The sequence below is a fragment of the Dendrobates tinctorius genome, unplaced genomic scaffold, assembly GCF_039654945.1.
Source record: "Dendrobates tinctorius isolate UK_male_01 unplaced genomic scaffold, ASM3965494v1 ptg000191l, whole genome shotgun sequence".
Taxonomy (NCBI): domain Eukaryota; kingdom Metazoa; phylum Chordata; class Amphibia; order Anura; family Dendrobatidae; genus Dendrobates; species Dendrobates tinctorius.
Window position 1 is genome coordinate 21,472,097 of NW_027361858.1, and position 12,811 is coordinate 21,484,907.

The following is a 12,811-nucleotide window of genomic DNA, read 5'->3' on the forward strand; positions in this document are numbered from 1 at the left end:
AAATCCTTGAAAATAATGACCCTGCGGTCAAACTTAGAGGCTTGCCACATATGACCATCTCCCATTTCTCTGCTTTGGGTCTTTACCTTCTGTTACAGATCTGAATTACCATCGCTCGTTTCCAAATCTTGAAGTATAAACAGGCTGCTGGTCACCCAATGAACAAGCAACACTTTTGCTTATCAGATGAAATGATCTTTGGTGCTGTATAAAAGATCATTGTTCTGAGCATTACTTGGTCTTCTGTAAACCAGACTTGCACTGCGGAGAACAATGGCAGCCTATGTGATCTGAATGATCTATTGCAGATCGCTCCATAGGCACTGAAAGTGCTTTCGTCATGTTTAAACAGCCGCCAATCAATATCTCAATCAATTATAGGGGTTGTCCACCATCGTGACATTTTATTTTCTTATTTAAATGCATGCAATTGGGGCCAAATATCATTTTTCAAATGGGTACATTACAAGTTTTGCATAGTTTGCCTCCTCTAGCTGCTGTACTACACTGATTATTGCTCAGTCTGTGAGGAAAGCTGCAATTACAAGAGAAGGAGGAGGACCTGTCCTACCTATATGATGTAAGGGTCACAAAATCATGTCCCTTATAAATCTGTTAAATAAAGATAATTTGGCCAACCCTATTATTAACTCACTCTGCTGCCAGCAATTAAACTACCATGTAATACAGCGACTATAAGAGGCAAGCGGTGTAACATTTTTAATAAAATATAATTGCAAAAATGATTTTTAGCATCAATTCCATGTATTTACATGAAAAAAATAGTGGAGTAAGATCCAAGGTCTGAAGTGAAATAGACGTAAGAGTGGGAAGAGAAAAAGTAAAAAAAAAAAATAGTAGAAAAAAAAATTGAAAAAATTAAAGAGGGAGAGAAAGTCATTTAAATGAATCATAGCATCCTCTAAGTCAGAGGAAGGGTCCCTTTCACCTAATATTCGTACAGTGTTTTGAGGAACTAATTGAGGAGTAAGATGAAATTTTGTTCCTGATGGAAAAAGCCAGGTCTTTTATAGTGTCATTCATTTTAAAGGGATTGGAGAAGCTGCTTTTAATAAACTTTGTCACAACTGCAGTCACGTACAGAATAGTCACTTCTGGTCTCCAAATTACAGCTGATGCTTGACATGGGTTGGAGGAAGCTTCCTTCTGTGAAGACTTTTCATTAGGGATGCGCGGACCCGTCGAAGTTCGGGTTCTTGTACCCAACTCGAACTTTGGTCCAAAGTTTGGTTCGGGTACCAGAACTTTACTCATACTTGAAAAAGTCTCTCTATCACTCTATCTGCAACGGATTTACCCCAGAACCCCTAACAATGCAATGGACTTCCGGGAGAAGTCCGTGTTCGTCGTTTAGCACCAGACACTAACTGTCCGGTAAAAACTCCAAACTTTTAAGTGCAGGTTCTCTGAGCTCTACTTTCCATCAAATAAAAGACAGCAGACAGAATAATATTTTATTACTTTAGAATTTAACTATTTGTGAAAACATGACTTATTGTATATTTTTATTATACAGAAAAACTACCTGTGGAAGCCAAGTTGCCGTGGTACAAGCAAGCACAGGAGTTGGAGGAGGCCACAGTAGTATCTGAAGAACCTTCGTAAGTTTTAGCTACCTGCAATTGATATTTTGATATTTTGCTTTGATTTATTTGTCTCTATCCATGACTGTTTGTTATTGAATGTATCTATACATCAGTCATTAGACATTACATGTCTTATAGATTTTTAATGACTGCACAGATTTGTAACTATCAAACCAATTTTCAGCCACCTACCAGAACTATCACATATCTAATATTACTATATGACATTACTAATTATTAACTTCTTGCAAATAGCAAGTTACATAGTTAGGCTAGTTTCACACTAGCGTTCTTGGGTGCAGCGCATGGCTGCCGCTAAGCCCCACCCCCAGCCGTGCCCCCTCCATTCAGTTCCTCCTCTGATTGCATGAGGCTGCATGTGATCAGCGTATCCTATATTTAGCATTGGATGTGCTGATCGTGCGCTGACCGTGCGCTTGTCTGATTTTGCTGGCGCTGCGCCCAGAGCACAAAAATGCAACACAGCGCATTTTTGTGCGCTGGGCGCAGCGCCAACAAAATCAGACCAGCGCACGGTCAGCGCACGATCAGCGTATCCAACGCTAAATATAGGATACGCTGATCGCATGCAGCCTCATGTGATCAGAGGAGGAACTGTTAGGGCTGGCTGAACGCACCAAATTATAAAATAATAGTAGGTGCGTTCGCAGCCCAGGGTCCACCGTGCAGAGGTGGTACACTGCTGCCAAGTAATGGCGGAAGCATTAAGCGGTGTGAAACCAGTCACACGTGGGTTACGTCACCAAATGTGAACAGGGCGAACTCTGTTACTGCACGGAGCCTGTTAACTCACAGAGCTCAGCCAAAAGAGCACACAGTGTAAGGCCACAGAACTCTACCCCAAGGACACGGGGTTAGAGTCCTTTTAGGCCCACTGAACGCGCGGCGTCGCTGCCCGCGAGAGCCGCTATAGACGCTGGCTATGGAGCACGTGCACTGAGTTGATGCCGACTCCCTGGTGAGGTCAGATGCCTGACTCAACCTCAGACCTACCTACGCCTAAGCCTGGGCGCTAGCAGGCTAGGCTGCACAACACATGGGTACCAAGGGTAGGGGTTTCTTAATGAGTCATTCGCCAGAGACATTCATACGTGCATACATCACTCTCTCCACATAGTCTGTAAATACAGTCTATACTAGCGCATGGGCGAGCGGCCATGCGAACCTTTTATAGCCACGGGCGTCCGGGACCTTCCTGGCTTCTCGGATGGGCCATTCCAAACACGAGCAGGACCTGAGCACGTGACCCTCGATCTCCAATGGGAGATCACTCCACCGGCATGCTCAGTGGCCCGACATGAGTACTTAGTCCCTGGAGAATCTCGCTGCTGAGCAGCATGCATTGTCATAGCTGTGCTAGAGGTGGCAGCAGCAAGCAGCAAGCAAACCCACAGAGTTGGCCTGGGCAGAGCGCCGGGACCGACGAATCTGCTGAGCAGGCTCCACTGCGGCCGAAGAAGGATGGGAGACCGCTGGGTGCAAGGCTCTGGATTCCTGCTGTGCAGTGGCAGGAACCCGATGCCTAACAGGAACTGACCGGAGGGGGTGCAGCCGGGGGCAGGGCTTAGCGGCGGCCCTGCGCTTCGCCCAAGAACGCTAGTGTGAAACTAGCCTTGCATAGTTAATATGGTTGAAAAAAGACACATATAAATCAAGTTCAATGATAAAAGAGTTGGATGATATGTACAACCATAATGCTTGATCCAGTCATCCCCAAAAGAGTAAATCTTTTTCTCTTGATACCAATTGTTCATCTACCTGACTGAACATTCATAAAATAATTTTAAATATGTGCAAAATTATTTGTTATTTTCTTAAAAAAAGCATTGAAACCATTATTGAAACCATCAACAGTTTCTACCTTGACCAGCCCTAGAGGTAGACTATTCCACAGATTAATTGTTCTTTATGGTAAGGAAGGTTTTGATTGGAGCTGTCTTTCTCCAGATGGAGAGAGGGCCCCCTTGTATCTCAAGGGTTTTTTCCCTGAAACAGCTTTTGACCATATTTTTTGTGGGGGCCATTTATGTACTTGTATAAGGTAATCATGTCCCCTTTGTAAATGTCTATTCTTAAAACTAAAGAAATTCAATTATTTTAAACTTTCCTCATACCCAAGATCCTCCATGCCTCTTAACAGTTTTGTTGCTCTTCTTTGTAGCTTTTCTATCTACACGGAATCTTTTCTATTAACTCTTGCCCAGAACTGAATTACATATTGAACTTATGAACATCCTTCCTAGACAGTACTATACTACATTTGGTGAAATTACTGGAATATTTGTTGTAATGAGGACATGAATAAACACTTTCTTTGAGTATTTCCATTCTCCCTTCCTTTTCACAACCTTTTATCTGTCAGTACGATAACTGCCTACAGAAGTGAAGGCAAAGCGTTGCTTCATTAGCCAATCTATGGGTACTTAGCCATTTGTCAGATGAAAATTAAAGGATCGAGTATCAAAATAATCCCTGTATTTTTTGCAATATTTCTGCAAGATCATGTGTCTGCAAAATTTTCTGCATGATCCTGGAATAAGTAGTTTTTGTAGTTTTCTCATTAATTTCTACTTTTACTGATGATAAGGAAACTGCTGTAAACTCTTTCTCAAAATACAGTAAAATGAATCTAAAAAAAAGGCCAGTGTAAAAATTGCAAAATTATGAATTTTGTTTTTTAATAAAGATCATGATATGAAAAAAAAATATTGCAAAAATGTTTTCAAAAAATAGATATAACACAAAAACCCGATTTAAACAATAGGTCATTTTCTGACTACATATTCAGTTTAATTAAGGCTGACCATTTAAAGATTTTAAACCACTGTAACATTGCATAAACCAAATTGTTGTTTTTAGCTTTTTTTTTTTTTTTTTACATTTAACTACATTTCCTTTTTGCTGAAAGAACAATACAACAATACACAATATGTCATTGTTTAGAATATTTGATTTTTTTTTTTCCGTAGTCTGCTACTAGTAGCTTCCCCTTTTCTCACTTAGTAAGTATAAGATTCCCAGTGTAACGCTGCTCAGAACTGTCCCTTTATTGCTAAAAAAAAACTAATGGAAAAACAGAGGCGTGAATATGATTTGTGAAAAAATATAAAATGTGATGCTTTTACAGGTAATTATTCAGGTGAGGTTTTCGGAAAGTCATTGAAAGGATATGATGCCACAGAGTTTCTGTAAGGAATCTAGAAATGCTATTATTAAAATGCAGCTTATGTCGATTTCCCATTGCAGTGTGATTAATGGGGGCTATTTACAGCTTTGATCTGTAGAGTTCCTTGCTCTCTGCGCTGGAGCTTATGGGGTCGAAATTGAAATCTTAATGTAGTCAAATAAATTTTCCTTTCAGAGGAGTAGAATTACCATGTAGGGCTACTTAGTATACACTGTATTATATTGCAAATGAAGCCCATGTGGCGAGCTACTCCATTGCTGGGATCTACTTTCCTATATAACACACATTAGCAGGCAGAATGACTATGACACTAGGCTTTGCATTCTCCATTTTACGACTATACCTAACAAAGGCCCTAGTGTCATGTATTATATTATAACACTAATATTCAGGCTTGGCTTGCTCTGAAACCATTCACATTCAGGTGTAGTAATATGTACACACATAAAATTCTATATGTGTTACCCAACGGGATGCCTGGTAGGAGGAATTCACCTCGCCAGCTGCTACTATATCAGACCTGCAATCATTATATAATTAGCACTTGCCATATGAATGTTATGCCATTTTGCTTTCTTTAGCCCGATTATTTCTTGGGTCATATCAATTTCCTTGGAATTTCTCCACTGGACCATTTAAGAAGTTAACTTGATCGTAGCCATATTGCAATATAGGATATTTTTCTTATGGCTGTAACAATGCTGTTGGCCAGATCATTGTTCAATGAGCAGATATTTCTCCTTCGCCTCATTGGGGGACACAGATACTGTGGGTGTATGCTTCTGCCGCTAGGAGGCTGACGCTAAGTGAAAAAAAAGAGGTTAGCTCCTCCGCCGTATACACCCTCGCCCCTGTTGCGGGCGGAACTCAGTTTTTTGCTTAGTGTCCATGGAGGCACACGTCTGTTTTTTTCTCCAGACTTTTTTCGTCTTTTTCCCATGAAGATGAGACAGGGGCAATGGATCCTATTGAAAGGGTCTGATTTCCCCAAACCAACAACGGGCGAGCACGTGCGAGTGTCCCTCCACGTATCCTCTCCCGCGTCGTGGGACACAATGCCGGACTTAGCCCTGACCACCCCTAGGTATTGAAACCATGGGCTGTACAGAGGCAAAAGATTAGTTTGTGCGGCCCAATCTGCTCCACCAATGCTTAGACTGCGGTGCTGCAAGGTGGCAGACGGTCCCTCTCCTCACCCCCTGAAGGGGTTAGATGGAGCTAGGGTGCCTGCACCATCCTATTTTTTATCGAGGCCCCCTCACATACCTGCGCTCAGGCTGAAGAGGATCATCGGTGAGGAGAGGGTATGGGAGGGCTCCTGCAAAGATCCGAGGGCTGGAGCCCCCAGCCGGCGGAAGCCACCGGCCATGCAAGGCAAGAGTGGCTGGGTCCGTCAGGTGGCGCTGCGCCGGTTAGTAGCGCCATGTTTTGTCAGCACCATGGAACCGCGCCCCCCGGTCGGGTAGGGGAAAAATTGAGGCCGCGAGCTGGCCACGGCCAGAAGTCCCGCCTCTGGGCCGCGCATCATTTCCGGCGGCCCGCCCCGCACTGGGCGGCGGCGATGAAATTTAGGCCCCGGCTTCAGAGCGTGGCTAGGCTGCAGTACGGAAATTCCGCCCCTAGAGCGGTTTTACATGCTGGTGACTCATTCCCACAGCTGATGGCGTGCGATTTGAAAGTCGAAGCGTCCAGGACGGGGGGGCGCAGAACTGGGGTAAGTGCTGCCCGAGAGGCCACGCTACAGGGAAAACGAGGTGCTACCTCCTCTCCACATCCCTAGCAGCGGACAGATACAGCATGTCCGAAAAGGCAAAGACGCACACGTTCTTTTACGCTGCATGCATCTCTTGTCAGGCTACGTTTCCGCGGGCGCAGAGCAAGCGATTATGCGAAGCCTGCGAATCCGAACACATCCAGGAGCCCTCCCCTGCGACCGTGACCAATGTGTCAAATCCCCCAGAGTGGGCCCGATCACTGTCACAGTCCATGGCGTCGCTTACGAGAGCAATAGAGTCCCTTCAGGCCCCAGATAGGGGCAGGGACAATGGCTCGCCGGCCTTAGAGGGAACCTCCACCTCACAAAAGCCTCCGGCCTGCAGGGGCCACTCTCACTCCAGGCAGACCCGGAGGAAACAAATCCACACGGTGTCGCCCAGTCCATCCGGTGCCTTGGCATCCGTAAGCTCTGCTTCTCGCTCCCCATCACCAGTGGTTGATAGCGAGCAGACCGCAGATTGCGACTCAGACGAGCTCCTTGACCTGGACACTCCAGGGTTACGTGCAACAGTGGACAGCCTCATAGAAGCCGTCAATCAGACCCTGGGGATTGAGGATGATCCCGCAGCGGCTACGGGGCATAAAGTGGCATTTAAGCGAGTGAAGCGCCCGCACAGAATTTTTTCCTCTCACCTTGAGTTTGAGGACATAGTGCAGCGGCACAGAGAACGTCCAGACAGGCATTTCTCGGGTCAAAAGGCACTAGAAACAAGGTATCCGTTTGCTCCGGACCTCCGTAAAAGATGGATGGAATCCCCGATGGTGGATCCTCCAGGTTCGCGCCTAGCCACAAAAACCCTGCTATCCGTCCCTGGTGTTTCCTCGATTAAGGATCCCATGGATCGCCTCATAGAGAGCTTAGCTCGTTCAGTATATGAGACGTCAGGGTCAGCACTTGCTCCCTCGTTCGCAGCAACTTGGGTAGCCAAGGCTAAGATATCATGGTCAGAAACATTAAACAAGGTCGCGGAGGAGCAGGATCTACCTGCAGAGATTTCGGAGGTCGCAGGTCAGATGGCGATGGCCAGAGACTATGTAATCAATGCGTCTTTGGATGCGGCCAATTGCACGGCACTTGCTGCCGCTAATGCAATTTCGATCAGAAGAGCCCTATGATTAAGGACATGGCGAGCCGATTCTTCTTCTAAGAAGTCCTTGACTCCCCTGCCTTATCAGTGCGGCCGCCTATTTGGGGAGAAGTTGGATCAACTTATCTCCGACTCCACAGGAGGAAAGAGCGGGTTTCTCCCTCAACAAAAGGTCAAACCGCTTTTTCGTCACCCGTTTCAGGCACGTTTTCGGGACTTTCGCAACCCCGGGTGGACTACAGTGGCCAATTCCGCCGCCTCAGGCCGCCCCAACCAGGATAGGGAGCGGCAGGTCTCATATAGAGCCAAACCACTGGGGAGATTGCGTACTCACAGCCCAGATCGAGGGGAGCCAGATCCCAAAGATCGTCAGGCAAATGACTCGAGGCCTTTACCAGACGACACCAGCAAGGTGGGCGGCCGCCTACTCTGGTTTTTCCACGTCTGGGCCAATGTCGCTCACGACGCATGGGTAAAGGAATTGGTGGCCTCAGGTTACAAAATAGAATTTGTCAGAGACCCGCCAAGACGGTTTTTTCTTTCCCGGCTTCCCAGGGGGGATGCCCAGACAAGAGCTCTATTTAGGGAGCCATCAAATCGCTCCAGCACAACGGAGTCATTGTTCCAGTGCCAGAACACGAAAAAAATCAGGGGTTCTATTCCAACCTTTTTGCGGTTCCCAAAAAGGACGGGTCTGTCTGGCCTGGTTTGGACCTGAAGCTTCTGAACAAATTCATCAGGATCAGACATTTCTGGATGGAGTCTCTCATGTCAGTCATATTGGCCATGGAGCAGGGAGAATACTTGGCCTCAATAGATATCCAAGATGCATATCTGCATATTCCCATTTTTCCTCCTCATCAGAAGTTTCTACGCTTCGCCATCAGCTATCTACATTTTCAGTTCGTAGCACTACCCTTCGGGCTAGCCACGGCTCCCAGAGTGTTCACAAAGGTTATGGCAGTTGTCATGGCCATACTGCATTCTCGAGGCATAGCCGTCTGGCCTTATCTGGACGACCTCTTGGTCAAAGGCCCTTCAAGGTGGGCATGCGAGGAAAATGTCAACATCGCGCTAGATACGCTTGCCCACTTAGGGTGGTTGGTCAATGCGAATAAGTCATCCCTTGTGCCAGCTCAAAACATCTTCCTAGGAATGAGTCTCGACACTCGCCGAGGGTTGGTAATTCTCCCTCAGGAAAAGGTGCTAGCGCTCCGGCAGGGAGTCCGGACACTTCGGCAACCAGTCCCTCAAACCATCCAATCCGGGATGAGGAGTCTAGGGAAAATGACTGCGGCAATGGAAGCGGTACCGTTCGCCCAGTTCCATCTTCGCCCCCTGCAGCACGCCCTTTTGTCAGCTTGGAACAAGAATCCCTTCATGCTCGACCGGCAGTGCCGACTGTCTTTTCAAGTCAGGCAGTCGCTCGGATGGTGGTTAACCAGTTCCTCTCTGACCCAGGGGAAACCTTTCCCCCCAGACCATTGGTTGGTGATGACAACCAACGCCAGTCTCCTTGGCTGGGGATCGGTGTTTGTGCCACCACACGACCCAGGGACAATGGTCGCCACGGGAGGCACGCCTCCCGATCAACTTATGGGAGATACGAGCAATTCGGCTGGCTCTGCAAAAGTTTCATCACTTTCTAGCAGGCCGCCCCGTCCGGATTCAGTCGGACAACGCCACGGCAGTGGCTTACATAAATCACCAAGGGGGAACCTGCAGCAAAGCAACCATGCGTGAGGTTGGGCACGTTCTGCAGTGGGCCGAAGCAAACTACTCGTTGATTTCGGCTGTCCACATCCCGGGCGTGGAAAATTGGGCGGCAGACTTTCTCAACCGGCAGGGTCTTGCGTCCAGAGAGTGGTCTCTACATCCCGAAGTCTTCTGGCAGATTTGTCAACTGTGGGGAGCTCCGGATGTGGCTCTGATGGTGTCCAGAATAAACGCCAAGGTGCCCACATATGTCACTCGGGCCATGGACCCGCAGGCAATCGCTGTGGACGCGTTGGTTCTGCCATGGAACCAGTTTCGCCTCCCATATCTATTTCCCCCGCTGCCACTACTTTCGAGAGTCATCAAAAAGATCAAGACGGAACGGGTCCCGACGATTCTGCTGGCCCCAGACTGGCCCCGTCGTGCTTGGTATGCAGATCTAATGCAGCTGCTCACCGACGTTCCTTGGCGCCTGCCAGAGCGCCCAGATCTACTTTCTCAAGGGCCCATTTGCCACCCAAACTCAGGGGCCCTGTGTTTGACGGTATGGCCGTTGAATCTTGGATTCTAACCCAGGCAGTTTTCGGGAGCAAGGTGGTCACTACAATGATTAGCGCCCGGAAGCCTGCTTCAGCACGAATTTGCCACCACACCTGGAAGGTGTTTTTTGCTTGGTGTCGAGGCCGCGGTGTTTCTCCACTGAGATTCTCGATCCCCAACATCTTGACTTTTCTCCAGTCGGGCCTAGACTCAGGCTTAGCCCCAAGTTCCCTCAGGAGACAAATATCGGCCTTATCTGTCCTGTTCCTGTGCAGAATTGCTACCAATCTGCAGGTGAAGATGTTCATCTAGGGAGTCTCCCACTTGGTACCTCCCTATAAGGCGCCTATGGACACTTGGGACCTTAACCTGGTCCTAAGTGTTCTGCAGGGAGCTCCATTTGAACCGCTTCAGGATATCTTCTTGAGGTACCTTTCCTGGAAAGTGGTGTTCCTAGTGGCCATCACTTCAATCAGGCGGGTTTCAGAACTGGCAGCCCTATCTTGCCAAGCCCCGTTCCTCACTTTCCATAAGGATAAGGTGGTGCTCAGACCAGCCCCTCCTTTTCTCCCGAAAGTCGTGTTCTCCTTTCACATTAATGAAGATGTTGTCTTGCCTTCATTTTGACCAGCATCGGTGCACCGTGTGGAAAAGGCTCTTCACGCGTTAGACCTGGTAAGAGCCCTCCGAAGGTACCTGTCGAGGACGGCACCCTTTTGTCAGATGGACACGCTGTTCGTGCTCCCTGAAGGGTGTAGGGAGGGACTCGCTGCCTCAAAATCGACCATAGCCAGATGGATTCGTTTGACTATTCAGGAGTCCTACCACATTAAAGGTGCGCCGATTCCAGCAGGGATCAGAGCGCACTCTACTCGGGCAGTGGGCGCCTCTTGCAATGCAGCAACCTGGTCCAGCCTGCACACATTTTCCAAACATAATTTCCATGCTCAGGCCTCGGCAGATGCGAGCCTGGGTAGAAGGATTCTCCAAGCAGCGGTGGCGCACCTTTAAACAAGAGTTCCATGTAGCTTGGAGTTCCCGCAGTATCTGTGTCCCCCAATGAGGCAAAGAAGAAACATGGATTTTTGTGATAACTCACCGTAAAATCCTTTTCTCCGAGACGCTCATTGGGGGACACAGCACCCACCCTATTAGCCAGTTGGCTCTTTTTTTTGTTTAAATTTATATGCATTTACTAATTTGATATAAGGGTGGTGTTTTGGACATGTTGTACCTGTACTAAGGCTGATTTTTTTGTCCTCCTACTGCTTTGGCACCAAACTGAGTTCCGCCCGCAATAGGGGCGAGGGTGTATACGGCGGTAGAGGAGCTAACCTCTTTTTTTCACTTAGTGTCAGCCTCCTAGCAGCAGAAGCATACACCCTCAGTAGCTGTGTCCCCCAATGAGCGTCTCGGAGAAAAGGATTTTACGGTGAGTTATAACAAAAATCCATGTTTTACCTGGCTCCACCATAAACATTCAGCCTTGGCAGAGCATGCATGTTTATTGCATATTAATTCTCTCCTGTGGGAACAAAGAATAGGACGCACTGAAATCCAACATTTATGACTATTCTTTTCTCCATCATATGAAATCAGGAAAAGATCCACACACATTAAATGCTTCCAAAATCTTTACATTTGGTCAACTTTTATCTCCTCCTATTCCTTATTGTTTGTAAGCCCAGGTAGGCATGGTATTATTTCCCTCTGTATTGGTTTGTCACTGTCAGGTCATGTTTATTGTACTTGCCATGTATTTTATGTATCCAAACTTACAGCATCCTGGAAATAATGGTACTATATGGCTGGCTTTATGATTATTTGCAAATGTTAAATTATATTATTTTCCATTTGTGCTATAAAAGTACCTTTAAATGGGTTGTCCAGTCTTAAACTACAATTTTGCATTCACTCTGTGACTGCAAATTTGTGAATCCTCATATCGCACACACTGCGCACTGTGAGGATTCTCCGGTGCCAGCGCTGGGGGGCTGCGGTCATGTGACCGCAGGTATGTGATATGCATACTCCCAGTCTTACTAGAGGGGGCGACCATCAGGTGTATTGAGTGAAGTCAAAAACAGTCTAGTCAGAATGTGGCCAGAAGTATGCATATCGCATACCTACGGTCATCAGACTGCTGCCCGCAGCCATATTGCATACTTATGGTCACATGACCGCAGCTCCCCAGCGCTGGCACCGGACAATCCTCACAGTGTGGAATGTGTGCCATGTGAGGATTCACAAGTTTGTAATCACATAGAGTAACTGCAGACTTGTAGTTTAAGACTGAACAACCCCTTTAAGCTACGATTGAGATTTCAAAATTTCTAAAAAAAAATGGATAAAAGCAGGGAATGGGATGAATTACAAAATAAAACCTAATATCACTGCTTGAATCTCTCACCTCTGTAGTATGGTTGATCCGATTGTCTTCACCAGTCTCTTTTACTTCATGTAGTGACCACATTATCAATCATCCATGTGAACAATGTAGCCAACCACTGTGGTAATATCAACTCTTTTTTTATTTATTCTATTCCCTACTCTTGGCCTTTTCATAAACCCAGGAAAATCCCATTTAATTATGTCATTATCTCCAATACAAGGTTCCAGTGACTGACTTCCACAGGATCTACAGGACACAACTCAATCACAAATTCACTATGCTGCACTTTTGGTGGGAATGTAGAAATTGAGTTGAAATGGAAATTGATTTTGTGACTTAATTTACATTTTTTTACAGCTTTTTGCTTAAATTATGGATAGTCTAAGAAAGGTGAATGAAGATTTATATGTCAAATTGTTAAAAATGTTGATTGTAGTAAAATATGGTAGATTCAAGTAAATTTACTATGCGATTCTGTTCACTA

At 46.5% G+C, this 12,811-nt stretch overlaps 1 protein-coding gene across 2 annotated transcripts in view; it reads left to right on the plus strand.

Moving 5' to 3' along the window:
- ADAMTSL1 (ADAMTS like 1) overlaps window positions 1-12,811 on the plus strand; it is a 487,614-nt gene that overhangs the window by 308,319 nt on the left and 166,484 nt on the right. For both annotated transcript variants that reach the window (XM_073552482.1, XM_073552481.1), the window contains exon 13: window positions 1,538-1,622. In XM_073552482.1, the coding sequence (XP_073408583.1) occupies window positions 1,538-1,622 (85 nt within the window). The remainder of the gene's footprint in view (window positions 1-1,537; window positions 1,623-12,811) is intronic.